This window comes from Dreissena polymorpha, chromosome 11 (genome assembly GCF_020536995.1).
Source record: "Dreissena polymorpha isolate Duluth1 chromosome 11, UMN_Dpol_1.0, whole genome shotgun sequence".
NCBI classification, from domain to species: Eukaryota; Metazoa; Mollusca; class Bivalvia; order Myida; family Dreissenidae; genus Dreissena; species Dreissena polymorpha.
In genome coordinates, this window is record NC_068365.1 from 5,408,207 (window position 1) to 5,423,385 (window position 15,179).

At 34.8% G+C, this 15,179-nt stretch overlaps 1 protein-coding gene across 1 annotated transcript in view; it reads right to left on the reverse strand.

Moving 5' to 3' along the window:
- Window positions 1–8,835: 8,835 nt before the first annotated feature.
- Window positions 8,836–15,179, reverse strand: part of LOC127851584 (uncharacterized) — a 28,960-nt gene continuing 22,616 nt past the window's right edge. Inside the window, exons 40-45 of the mRNA XM_052385421.1 lie at window positions 15,020–15,162; window positions 14,626–14,751; window positions 11,710–11,845; window positions 11,268–11,329; window positions 10,778–10,848; window positions 8,836–10,648 (exon numbers count right to left, since the gene is read on the reverse strand). Coding sequence (XP_052241381.1) covers window positions 10,592–10,648; window positions 10,778–10,848; window positions 11,268–11,329; window positions 11,710–11,845; window positions 14,626–14,751; window positions 15,020–15,162 — 595 coding nt within the window. The 3' untranslated portion in view covers window positions 8,836–10,591. The remainder of the gene's footprint in view (window positions 10,649–10,777; window positions 10,849–11,267; window positions 11,330–11,709; window positions 11,846–14,625; window positions 14,752–15,019; window positions 15,163–15,179) is intronic.

The following is a 15,179-nucleotide window of genomic DNA, read 5'->3' on the forward strand; positions in this document are numbered from 1 at the left end:
GTATTGTCCGGTGTAGTGTGGTGTTGTTAGGGCCTGACTAGTTTTTAAAGATCATGTATTTGACGATAGTAGAAATGGGCTGAGTGTGTGTGATTGGACCGAGATGACTATTTCATTGGGGGTATAAGGGTGGCAATTTCTGGATATATTCTTTCTTCTTAAGGGAGACAATGTTCGAGGTTCATTCTCTCTTTCCAGCGGAGACGTGTGGTTATATTAATTTGTAATTATAGAGAGCGCGCACGTTCATGTTGCTGTGAATACTATTTTATGGTGAGAAAGGCAGCAGTCCTATGTATAATTGTATTCAGCCGGGGAAGTGCGTGAAGATGCTTAACGACCATTTAACACGATCCGGCCACATAGGTTCATTAGGAATAGCAAATACAATGGTTAGCAGAAAATAGCATGCAAACAATTAATTCTAAAGCTACAAGACAAAGATTTAAAACAAATACCATTATTTTTCCCTTTTTTTGTCTTTTTTGTGATATTGGGTAGATCATGTCGACAGAGCCGTAGCGCGCGGGCGGGGTCTTTGTCTGACACGCCACACTATCCCAGCCGAAACGCTCCACCCAACATATTTTAATGTGTACATATGGAAAATATATGGTCATATTTGAACGCTTAAATATTTACACCTAAAGGGGTTACACTGTGGGTATATGCGAGTTACCCACGTGCGCTGTTATTGTGGCTTCCGTCAATACGTGGAAGTAAGTTTTCTGTGTGACCGCCCCTGCGTACGTAGACGGCTGCTGAGTACAGCGTAAAAGAGGGGTCTCGCCGAACCCTGGCCTTGTTTACCCGATTGATTAATGGTTTTGAAAGAGGGAGTTGAGCTCATCCATAGTGGTTAAAAATTCTGCGTGAGCGGGGAACACGTTTATCCACATGCATAATTTTTAATATTCCAATAAGCTTAGGGGGAGGTAATTTATTCAAGGAAACGCGAGATTTTTTAAATGGCTTTTTAGATCGCTTATTTAATTATTAAATGCGAATATACTTATAGTTTTAAATTGAAATCCACAAGAAAAAAAGTTCCGAGAAAGAAATATTTAGATTTTGATTGTTGGTGTGAGTTTGCTTATATTTTCATTTGTAGGGGAAGTAATTATAAAACGCTGAAGGCTTTAAAATAGTCTATAACTGTATATATGGGTGTTTCTTTTGCAAGATAGTGGTGACATAGTAAATGATTATTTGTAAGTATATAATTTTATAAACATAAGTTCGGATATATGAGGAGCCGTATAGAAGACCAGAAATTTACAGTAGCGTGGTCTGTATTCATTGTTACTAATCCCCACGTCGCTGTCCCTTCACGTTAATGCGAAGTACGAATATGTACTGTAGGATTATTGATTTAATTAATAAAGCATTCGCAGTGGATGCTCGTTATTAGTTAATTACACGATGTATCTTGTGCACTTATATTGTATCGAGGTACCCTGTGTCTCTCAGGAATTTGAAAACATGTTGCCTTACAATAGGGCCGATCCCGCTTGGCGGCATTAACAGTGTGTTGCGATGAATGGCAGTTGCATTTGAGTACGCTGCTATTACCCCTGCACTTAATTCTAGTCGCTGTACGGAATGTTCCGAGCATATAAAAAATAGGAGTTCAAACGTGTTTGGGATGTTGCGTTTAGGGAAGAGAACAGTTTTGTAGTTATCACCGTGCAATCTAGTCACCCTTAAACGCATGCGCGTATAGGCTCTATCCTCCCGTTTAATTGGGCTATATATATATGGATCTTATGGCTAGGGTTAGTAATTAAAGGGATCTTTTCACGCTTTGGTAAATTGACAAAATTGAAAAAAGTTGTTTCAGATTCGCAAAGTTTCGTTTTAGTTATGATATTTGTGAGGAAACAGTACTGAACATTTATCATGGTCTAATATAGCCATTATATGCATCTTTTGACGATTTTAAAACCTAAAAATTATAAAGCGTTGCAACGCGAAACGATTGAATAATTTGGAGAGTTCTGTTTTTGTCGTTACATTTTGTGAAACTACGAAGATTGCTTATATAAAGTATTAAATACGTTAAGTAAGTGTACTCGGCGGAATAGCTCAGTAGGCTAAAGTGTTTTTACTTCAGGACTCTGGCAGGACTCCAGGGGTCACTGGTTCGAAACCTGGTTCGGGCAATGTTCTTTTCCTTTTTTTAATTTTATTCTTAGATTTTTTACTGGAGCTTTTACGATCCAATGTTTACATTTATCGTTATAAAGCATTTAATGAATAAGTTAAAAAATGCCAAAATCTGTGAAAAGGCACCTTTAATGGTAAATTATGATCAGCGCTGTATAATGAACAGTGACAGTCCTGTTCATCGTACGCTTTTTCGGCGTAGCTATATACGCCAGCTTTTCACCTGGCTTCTGACCTTTGTAAGCGTCCATTCAATTGGAATATAAAATATTCCGCCGGTAGGCTTGAAACTTTTCGAAATTGAAAACGTGCTATCTACATTCAATCGACTTTCTATTTTTGGAAAGTATATGGTATGAAAAGGGATAATGCAGTTCGTTTAGCAACGATGTTAACTGCGTTTTCAGCATGGAACAATTGTATCTCTTATACTAAGGCTAAAGAGAAAGAGCAGTTTCACACTCAACTCTCGCCATCAATACAGTTTGTGCATGCCCCTTTATATTTAGAAGATTGTCAGCGACAGAGCGTTTGTACGTAAAGGCTGTTTTCTAATATTTTGTAATTACTACGATATATTGCATTCTATCTACTCATACATTTTATATCAAATAAGTATTTTTGTTCAAAAACCTGATATATGCTTTGACGAAAATATTTAAAATTGTTTTCGACATTGACCGTTAAGCACGTAAATGTATAAAGCTTTAAACAAGCCGTCGTTCCAGCAGTTAAATCGTTACCTCACTTTAATGCATGACATTCCAACCCACAAGGTATCAAGGTCAGTTCGTGGTAAGTTACAGAAATCGTTATATAAACGCTATCGGGTAAAATGTTAAGAAAGATATTAAATGAAGATATTCGACGATATGATTTTGGTATGTCAATCATAGATTCTCCATATGTTTCCAACAACTGCATGATAAGTACCAGTTTTGATTAATTTAATTATAAATATTCAACCATATAGACCAATGTATTAAGCATGAGCGCGATGATTCACGATACTATTTTTATAATGGAATTAAAATAACAATGTCCGAAAAACCACAAAAACTGGTCTGTTCGAAGAACGCGCGTATAAATATTTCAAATATGTCCGACTGATATGTTGCCGGCTGACCTATATGCTTTCATTTAATTTTTTTTCTTGTGTTTTTCTATTCTGTAAATATAGATATCTGATCAATAATATCTAATGAAGCGAAATAAGTCACGATATCTGGCGCAACACCCCGTAATTGATTTGCGTGTAATGCAGCTAAAAACTGCGCAGAAAAAAGGCATTTTTGATCTCATAGATACAACTTTTGATCGTTCATCAACACCGACCACAATCAACGCCGTATATCTTTTTTAAAGATATTTCTTGTAGGCTAAAGATAGCGATAAGTTTGCGTGCACTGGGTTTTAACCCGTAGGGTAGGCCCTCATGGGATCCTATCTTGGCAAGTTGATCGGCATGCTCAGTTCCTGAAATGCCTACGTGACTGGTATCCATACTAATTTGAGAGAGATGTTTTTCGGCATAGCTGTTTAACGTCACGTTTGACCTTACCTGACCTGTGTAAGTGTCCAATACAATTCAAATACAATTTCTCGCGGCTAGACACGAATGAATACACTTCATTTATTCCATTGGGTGATTTGAGTATACCACCAGAACATTGGAAACATGAACGCGTCTTTGTAACACTGTTTTTCTGCATGAAACAATTGTATCTCTAATCAAAAGGCTAAATAGATTGAACAGTTTTACACTTAACATCGATACAGTTTGTACGTGCACCTTTTATTTTCAGAAGATTGCCAGCGCAAGAGCGTTTGTACTTAAAGGCTATGTTCTCATATTTAGTACTGACTTCCATATTCCTGTCAACATGTTAACATGTAAAAGTATAAAGAGCAGTGGAAGCGTGGCCTCACTTTAATGCATTGCATTTCAACCCGCGAGGTATCAGGGTCAGTTCGCGGCCAGTGTGTGTGAATGTCAGAGTTTATTTACAGGTCATCGCTGCGTCTTCACGACTACCTTATGTGCTGACCTGAGTTCGCGGCCAATAAAATAATCGTTATATAATATAGACGCTATCGCGTGAACTAGGTGAACTGGAATTTTCTTTAGACCAGAAATATGTTAAATGAAGATATTCAGCGATATAATTATGGTATTTCAATAATAGATTCTAAATGTGTTTTGAACAATAACATGATAAATATTATTTTTGGTTAATTTAACAAGAATTATTCCACCATATTGACTAATGTATTAAGCAAGAGCGCGATGATTCTCGATACTGTTAATAATCGAATCAAATAGCATTGCCAGACAAACCACTAAAACAGGTTTGTTCGAAGAACGCGCGTAGAAATATTAAAAATATGTACGGATACTTCGCGTGTGGCCGGTTGACTCATATGTTTGAATTTCACTTCCATTCTTCTTTTGGTTTTCTGTTATGTATCTATACGTTTATGACCAGCAATATGTTATAATGTAAAATAAGCCGCGAAAACTCCGCGTAACATCCCGTACGGCGTGTGATGCAGCTAAGAACTGCACAGAAAAAGACATTCGCTATCCTTGATCTCATTCATTAAACTCTTTACCATTCACAAACTCCAACCACAATCTCTTTTTAAAGATATTTCTGGTTAATTTCTAATTTCGTAATACCCTTTAAGACTGCACATACCAAGTCCGGGCGCGTGTTCGATGAACCTGCGTTTAGTGCAATGCGCTTAGGGAATGAGATAAAATCGCGTAGTTTGTTCGTTCGTGCGTTTCAAGTGCGTTTAGCCACGTTGCGGCGTCTTTAATTATAGCTAGTTCGCAGGCAAATATAGAGAGTTCATTTTGGTATTTTATTTTGCATTGATGATGATGATGATTATTATTATTATTAGTAGTAGTAGTAGTAATAGTAGTAGTAGTAGTAGTAGTAGTAGTAGTAGTAGTAGTAGTAGTAGTAGTAGTAGTAGTAGTAGTAGTAGTAGTAGTAGTAGTAGTAGTAGTAGTAGTAGTAGTAGTAGTAGTAGTAGTAGTAGAAGTAGTAGTAGTAGTAGTAGTAGTAGTAGTAGTAGTAGTAGTAGTAGTAGTAGTAGTAGTAGTAGTAGAAGTAGTAGTAGTAATAGTCGGTCGCATCCGGTGGGGTTTATCTTTTTTGTCCGAAAGGGGTCTTAAAAGGGGCATGCCCGCTCACTGGAAAATGACTGAAATAGGCTGTTTGAGACTCCGACCCCAATTAAAAGTCCGAGCCGAAACTATGTCAGCCCGACAGGCAGTTGACGGGAGGTCAGCGTGCACTAGGTCGCTTGTTTGTCCGACAGGGGCCCTTAAAGGTGTATACTCGCTAACTGAAAAATGACGCATACTAGTAATAGTCTTATTAGACTGCATCTTACTCCGACCCTTATTTAAAGTCCCGGTCGTTACTATTACAGTCCGACAGGCAGTCGACGGGAGGTCAGCGTGCACTAGGTCGCTTCAGGGGGATAACTCTTCATTGTCCGAAAGGGGCCCTTTAAGGGGCATACCCGCTCACTGAAAAATAACGCATAATACGCGTAATAGACTGTATGTGAATCCGACCCTAATTAAAAGTTCTGGCCGAAACTATGTCAGCCCAACAGGCAGCTGACGGGAGGTCAGCGTGCACTGGGTCGCATCCGGGGGATAACCCTTGTTTGTCCGAAAGGGGCCCTTAAATGTGCATACATACACGTTCGAGATATAGCACATTATACTCTAAAAGGCTTATGTACCTCGTCCTTACGCATATTCTTATAAAAAACGGGACAAAACTAGATCAGGCAGACAGGCAACCGATGGGAGGTCAGCGTGTTCTAGGTCGCCTCAAATCAATTTCTCTTGTTTGTCCGAAAGGGCCCTTTAAGGTGCATAACAATTCGAAGTGGATATATCGCATAATACGCTAAATAGACTGTATTTACTTCCTCTCGACGGCGATCCTCATTAAAACGCCGGGTCAAAACAAAGGCACAGGCCGACACGCGAGATCAGCGCGCACGAGGTCGCTACCGGGAGATCAATCTCGTTTGTTCAAAGGGGCCGTTCAATGCGGATACAAACTGGATTTGGAAATAACGCAAATGGCTTGTAAATAGCAAACTAAATAGGCTGTGTATTTTATCCTATTAAAAAAATTGCTAAAATGCTAAATAGGGTGAACACGATACTATATATCCTAGACAAGATTAATATGATGTATGTTCTAACATACATGGATTAATAAACTTGCGAAAAAGGCACAATAAGTTGAATAGACTGCTTAATTTGCTAAAAGGCTGAATATGATGTATGTTTTATTAAATAATAAACTTGCGACAAAGGCAAAAGTGGCTGCTAAATAGGCTAACACTGAATAATATGATGTGTGTTTCAACATATTGAATTCGATTGCTAAAAAGCTAAATAACCCAAATAGTTTGTATGTTTTAACCTTTTTAATAAACTTTTTTTAATAGACTAAATACGCCGGAAAGGCTGCTTAACAGGGTAAATAGGATGTATGTTCCAATATATGTACTCAACTTGTTTAATTGCGTAAATGGGCGGAAACAAACGTCGAATATGCTTTAAAGGAAATAATTTTCAGCCTTTGCACCAAACTCGCTTAATAGGCTTAATAGTCTGTGAAGGCGGCTAAATATGAAAAATAGGCTAAGTATGATGTATTTTCCAACCTATGAACTGAACTTGTAAAAAAGGCTAATTAGGCTGAAACTGACGCTAAAAAGGTTAAATATGCTAAATGGGATGCATACTTTAACTTATCTTACTAAATAGGCTAGCTTCGCGAATGTCGAATTGCTTGCAAAATGTATGTTCTGCACAGAAAAAAGCCTAGTTTAATCCGTCTCCTCTCAACCAGGACGCATCCTAGTCCGATTTCAAATGAAATAAACCGTTTTCTGTAGTACAATACAAATCATGTGAGCAGACCATGCCAAAAAAATTATACATTGATTAATTAAACATTACTGTTGTTTACAAATATGAAATAACACTTAAAGTTATAAATATGTAATGCTATAAAAATATACGAAGTATGTACACTGAATATGTTTTAACTTCAACGATTAATTTTGTGTTGTTAGAAACTAAGCGTTGAGCGACTAGTCTTTACCAAAATTAAACTTAATAACTCTGACAAACCGTTTTGAAAGAGTTTTGAATATCTTTAAACTTTAAGTTTTTATTATGAATCCAGCATTATTCCACGTGACAAAAGGCATTTTTTTAATAGATTTAACAGGCTAAATTAGCGCTTTCATTCTGCCACGAACTATATATATTTAATTTAAAGCAAATGAAATATATTGTTTTAATTTAATATACTCCTGCAACAGAAAGGTGTTGAGGTATCGGTTGATGAAATTATCTTAAACATTTCGTCTTATATAAATTAATGCGATATAAGTAGAAATTATTATTGAATATTTCGGGGTATTTAACAATCTATGTTTTAACCTAATAGTCTCATACACGTTACATACAGACTGGTTCTATGGTGTTTGTCATGTCCGCGAACACATCTGTGACAAAGCGTACGGAGATAACTCTTATAAGAATAACAACCTTTATTACTAATGAGTGTTACATATTATCAAAAGCACCACAACCATGATAAAAATATGACACGTTTAATCATTAAAAGCACACATGAGAAACTGTAGCTGAAAGGAAATATACTCAGGGCCTCTGATGTGTGGCTAGTACTTACTAGAGGGGCATACATTGATCATATCTTCCTATGTTATTCTAAATTATAATTCATTTTACATCACAACCAGCGTATGGCCCATTTTGACCCCGTAGGCGTTATCTCAACAAACTAAGTTGAGGACAACAATCTGATGTTACGTACCAATTTTTATATCTATTAGCATCCCTCTTTAGTAGTGAATAAAATATTGAAACTATTTTGCTTATACAATCTATAATAAAAAATGTGAAACCTGGCCATATTTGACCACAGGGACATAAGTTTAACAATCCGTGTAGAGGATCACAATCTGATGTTATGAACTTAATATTAAGGCTCTGTGCTTTTATGTTGCTGAGATTTTAAATTATATTTTGCATGGTCCGTATTAAACATGTGACCCCTGGAACGAGGTCATCAGGGCTATGATTTGAACAAACATGTTTTGTAGAGGAACTATGGACGATGCTTTATACAAATTATGAAAACGATTCACACAAAACGATGTTTAATGTTTTCTCTATATAAGTCAATATCAAACAATTGACCAATAGCACGCTGCAACTTTTCACTCAAGGGGCATAATTTAAGCAAACTTCATCGAGGTAAAAAAATTACACACACTTACACACGCACACACACGCACGCACACACACGCACGCACAGACACACGAACAGACACACGCACGCACGCACGCACGCACGCACGCTCACACACACACACACACACACACACACACACACACACACACACACACACACACACACACACACACACACACACACACACACACACACACACACACACACACACACACACACACACACACACACACACACACACACACACACACACACACACACACACACACACACACACACACACACACACACACACACACACACACACACACACACACACACACACACAACACACACACACACACACACACACACACACACACACACACACACACACACACACACACACACACACACACACACACACACACACACACACAGCGGTAAGGCCACTTATCATCACAGGGGCATAACTCGAAAACAATGTGTACAGTAACTCTTGATGATACTACATACCAACTAGTAAAAGATTGGGTTTTGCGAATCAAGATGAGATTTTCATAAGATTCCCCTATATCAGTCAATATTAAACTAATGAACCCGGGGCGAGGTCATTTTTCAGCCCCAGTGACATAACTCGAGTTCTAGATGATGATACATACCAAATCGGTTTTAAAAAAGAAGCTTTTAAAAAGTTATTTCTATATAAAGATTAAATAACGTTTACGCAAACATGTTAACCCCCGACGCGGGACCAGTTTTGACATAATAGGAATTATTTGAACAAACTTTATAGATGAGAACAATACTTTGGTTACATACACACATTACACATCTAGGCTATGCGGTTTCAGAGGAGACGATTTATAAGTTCCCATTTGTAAAACACCTGTTTGAACCCCTTGACAAATTTAATCAACGAACCGGAAATATTTTCATATAGGACCACCCAGACGCATTCCTAAGATTCGAAGAATTATGCCCTGTGGTTCAGGAGCATATCAATTTATAGAAAAAATTGACGGACGTATGCACGCACGCTCGGACAGAACAAGTCAACTAGGCAAAGAAGGTACGCGTTATTTAAGACGAACTACTTCTTAGGACACAACCAGACATAATACATATGCTTAAAATATGCAATAAGCGAATAACTGTTTAAATATGCATTTCGTTACAAATAAAAATTGGAGGAAAATACTTAATCGATAATTGTTTAAATACGCATAATGCATATGCTTAAAATATGCAATAAGTGAATTACTGTTTAAATATCCATTAACATACAAATACAAATGAAGCAAATAGTATATTATAAACAACCTAAATAACACCACATACAAACAACTATGCAAAACAATATTTAATAACAATACATAATACATTTTAGGAAAATACGCAATGAATTTCTGTTTAAATACGCATAAAATATAAATTAAAATTAAGCAAATAGTATATTATTAGCAAACAAAATAACACCACATATATACAATTATGCAAATCAATAACTTATAAAAAACGTAAGATACAAGAACTAAGGCAAAAAAAGGTATTGTAATTTCTAGTATTTAATAGCAAAACACTGGCGTTATTTTTTTTCTGAATAATACGCATTTTTCCGTATATCAATCACAATTAGCATAACAAATGTAAAGTATCGAATTGAGTGTCAAATTAAGACTGGAGCGCGTTTTTGCCAAACGATATGAACAAACATCATTAAAACGAAACCGTTTTCGTCGCTTTGCACTATCTAACATTATACTTGTATGCCATTTTAAAATTAGTTATAAGAATAATTTATAACACGATATGAACAGACCATCGAAAAAATGCTAGTACAATACATAAATAACTTAACTATTGTATACAGCACGTGTTAAAAATAATGAAAACATCAGATATTCTAACAGTAGTTTATAGTCATAATCCGTTATTGTACAAATATTCAAGTAAATAGTTAGACAATATCACTATTAATAATGTAAATACATCATAAATTAAGTGTACATAGTTGGTGATATTTGTACTCGAAGATGGGATGGAAATAAAATACACAGGAATCGGTAGTAAAATAAGTATGCTTATTTGTGCTTTCTTTTCGGTCTTTGTTATTTTTCTTCCGATTTAGTAGTATCGTGCAGAGCGTTAGCAACCAATCTCGGAATCTGAAAACAAATTACTGAAAGTTTTCCAAATAACAAAACATTGGTAGAGTTGTTTGCAAAATATTTCATTGAATACACATGCAAAAACAATTGGAACATATGCAAGTGTTAAGTTTTATCGTCGTATACCTTAGCGGACTTCTGGCTAAATCCAAGAGCTATAGATCGCCATGTTCTATACCGTTGAGCACCTGATTCACCTGTTAATACACATTCAAATTCAGACACAGTTAAAATACAATAAATACCAAAATCAAAGTTCCAAGTAGAGCATGCTTACATACATTTAGAATCAATGTGTATCAATCGATATGTATCACGCTAACACAATTAAACGACCATTCATTTGTAAATGCTTACAAACTGCATCATCGGAAATACAGAATCACATATTTGAGACCAAGTACAGAAATATTAACGCAACGACCCAAAACATATAATTTAAACATCGCACATGCAATTGCAACATGCAACTAATTTTTATATTAAATTATCCTGACATTTTGTACACTATAGATAAAATAATGCCATAAGTCAATGTTTTTGAACTAAAATGGTATTTGTTAAATTGCAATAGTCGGTAAGTTCATGTACCAGACACTATAAGAACCATACTTACTTCCAATACTGTCTTTCTTGAATGGCGATCTCCAAAACATCGTCTCACGTTGTCGATCAGATCTTAATATATAACATGTAAGAATATATAGTAACATATGTCATCTAATTATCATGAAAATTTGGTATCATCCATACAGTATCAGTTTTTAAACGTTCGCAACTAAGTTTATGTTTAGTGTAAACGGGTTAAATATTTATCTCGTGACCTATATAACGGTCCAAGTTTTTATTCACAATGTGTTTGTACTGGAAATATATCAACAACCTTATTACCATCTTCGACATTTTAAAAAACCAATAATACTTTCTATATTTCATTTCGTTTGCTAACAATTTCAAAAGGTATTCAAATCTTGCCAAACTGTATTAAAATGCCAGAGATGTTGAAGTTCAAATATAACAACAAGCAAAAAACATTCATGTGCATTAAATATATATACCGATTTTCTTGCCTGTCGATTTGCTTGTTGGCGTTCCTTGCCTTCCGTTTGACCACAATACATATTGCCATTATAATTGCAATAGCGAATAGAAGACCGCCCGCCACAGAAAAACCAACAATCAGCGTGTAATTATCTGGAAAAGTATATATTTCAGTAGGATAAGTTTTAACAATCAGGGAGACTAAAACGTAAATCTTCTTTTCAAAATCAAGACACACTGGGTGTAAACTATTTGAATCCCATATCACGTAAATCTCCCATAACTTGTCATATGTTATACATTTTTACACAATTTTGCTGATCCTCGAGCAATTGGTGTAAAAAAAATAACTTCAAAAAGTTTCCAAAGTGTACTGGTTTTTGCATGGCTTTTGGACGATTTCTGTTCTGCTATTTTTTATTTGAAAATCGAAAGATATTCCAATGAATGGTTTCCATTGTGATTCAATTGCATGTTGAAGATATTAAAATGTTTAAATTTCAAAGAATATAATCGAGTGTTTTGAGTGTGTGCTTAATTAACGTCAACTGGTATTTGTTAGTTTATCACCAATTTGAACCTGGTATTAACATACCAAAGTATTCAATATTAAATACATTCAAATTACGGTTCCGTTGTTTACGGTGAAAATGACCCATTTTTATATGTACTATTACGAAAAAATAAATGTAAAGGAGCATATAAAACAAAATATAGTTACACATAAATTTCAACATAATTATATTGTGTTAGAACTATCACACACTTATGACCAATGGATAACAACCCTAATGTTTTTTTCCTGCTGAATAATATGTTGTCCCAAGTGTACATGAATTGTGTATATAAACTATTTTAATTTGTCCGTACCTGAAAAGGGCATAGTATTTCACTGTCACTAAGAATAACACTTAAACAAGAGCTGTTGAACCATTTCTTTAGAACGCCGTACAATATCATTTAAAATGACAAAAATAATCGTAAAGATTCCATATATGTTATTCTTTGTTGTATGATAATTTGTTTCTGACGTGTTCACGTGGACATTTTGGAGAAATCAAACTGTGTAGTCCATTTATTACTTTAATTATAATATCGTATGTCAAAAATAATTTCAATCAATATTTATCTACATATTTTTAAAAGAACAATATACTTTTGTCATTTCCCTTCCTTTCCAGCTCAATTAAAAAAAAAATGAAAACATTTACATGTAAACGAAAACATTCTAAACAGTCCAAATTTGACGGTTAAACAAACTCCTAACGTGAGACCAGGTAACAGCAAGCTTACTTTAAAACTGAGAGAAACGGTTGAGTCTTTTAGAACAAACAAGTGTTAACCCTTTAAGCGCTGGAACCGGATTTTAAAGGCCTTTGCAAACAGTTTGGATCCAGATGAGACGCCACAAAACGTGGCGTCTCATCTGGATCCAAACTGTTTGCTATTCTGATAGTATTCTTTGAAAAAAAGTGAAGAAAATGCTAATTTTAGAAATTCAGCAGACGACATTTTAGCAGATGACAAATTACCCAGCATGCAAAGGGTTAACAACACCAACGTACTCTGACAAATCTGAAAAGCTGCAAATACGAATGTATTAGAATGTTCCTTATATGATGATATAAGGAAAATAGTATATACATAAATTTTACTAGAAAGACCAAACATAATAAAGTGTATTGAAATAATGCAATCGGATTACACAAATACCAACATAAACTTGTCATTTGTTTATTATAATAAACCTAAAACCTATAACTATGTACTTCCAAGCATGGTAGTTCATATGTCTGACAACATGGTTAGCCATGGTTGGTAAACTATGGGCAGCCATTTTTGGTCATTATGAACTATCATAGTCTCAAACCACAAATTACAAATCGAACTGTGTAGACACAATGATGTACAAAAAGAGAACAGATATGTAACAATTGTTCTACAAACGAAATTCGATATCTGGATTGCGAATACCATGCTTTCTTCAAGTGTACCAAATACAATTTAATACGATTATAATATCTTTATAGCTTATGTTCTAAGCGCAACTATGTTAATATCTAAAATATGAATAACTTTATAATGTATATTGCCATATTATCACAACCCGTATGTATTTTTTATAAATATGTACTAGACACAACTCTGATATGATCTGATATTTAGTAACAGTGTTACTATGTATTTTGGGCCGGAGGCCTTTGTTTACAAAATAAAATTGACTTGACTTGAAAAAAAGCAGTCTGCACTTAAGCGAACGACATTGTCTATAATTCAATGTGATTTTTTTTGCATGTTGTTTATAGTGAAAAGTACCAAATCTGATAAATCATGATCCGGAAATAAAAAACTTCATTGGCTTACTTTCAGAGTAAATAATGGTAGTCCATGATTAATTAAAATTGATTTTGATATCAGTTTGTCCAATATAAATAATAAAAAGAGATACTACAACGATATAAACGAATTAGTTGATATCCAATGGACTACACAAACACCGCAAATGTGCATGTCCCAAAACCAGCAAATGATTCTTTGATTCTTAAATATATATTTCATACTTTTATTATTTAAATTACTTAAAATTATGAATTGTTATGCAAATATATGTATTCATACACTAAAAATTATTTGAACATACTATACGTGTAATAAAATACATTTAATACAAGTGTATGTTTCCAAATATGGACGAAATGTGTTATATTTATGTGAAATACATAAATATACACGGCTTAGCTATATTTTCACTCAATAAATTTTAATAAATAGGTTCAACGGAAATATACCTATTGTACTTGAATGTTTTGTTTTGAAATGGTATCGTTGCATAGTGGTAATTCCTATGGATATTATTTTCATTTAGTTTGTGATTACAAACAAAATGTTGCATTATTATAGGAATGGTATATAACAGAAAACGTAATTCCAACCTTTGGGAAAAACATCCAATACGCACATCGGGGCATTGTCTATAACGTCGCACACCGTTCCGTATTCACAGGGACCTTTGCCCTTCTCGTACAATCCACACAGCACGGCGAGGCTGGCTGATTGTTCTGAACAATTCCAGAGAAATGATAGTCATCGTTTATTAAAATTGAAGGTTTTTCATTAAGGATAACCTTTGCCAATGCATAGCATACTAAGAGCGACTATACTATGGGAGCATGTTTGGCAATAATCAAATAATTAAAATATTAATAATATTCATTAATATTAATTTTAATAAAAATATCAAATAAAACAATCTAATTATTGAAATTGAGAAGATTGACCAATACATTCGACATTGTCTGACTGCAGTGGACATAAATAGTCAATAACCTGACATTGCTTGTACACTTCGTCCATCAAAGTTGGTGAAAGTTCCTTCCATGAGTCCAACTAAGGCATTCAGTACTTGTGTAGATGAGTCGACATTATTAGCGTAGAACAGTGAGTAGTTTGCTACTAAGCTACCTTTTTTTCTGTTAAATGGATACAA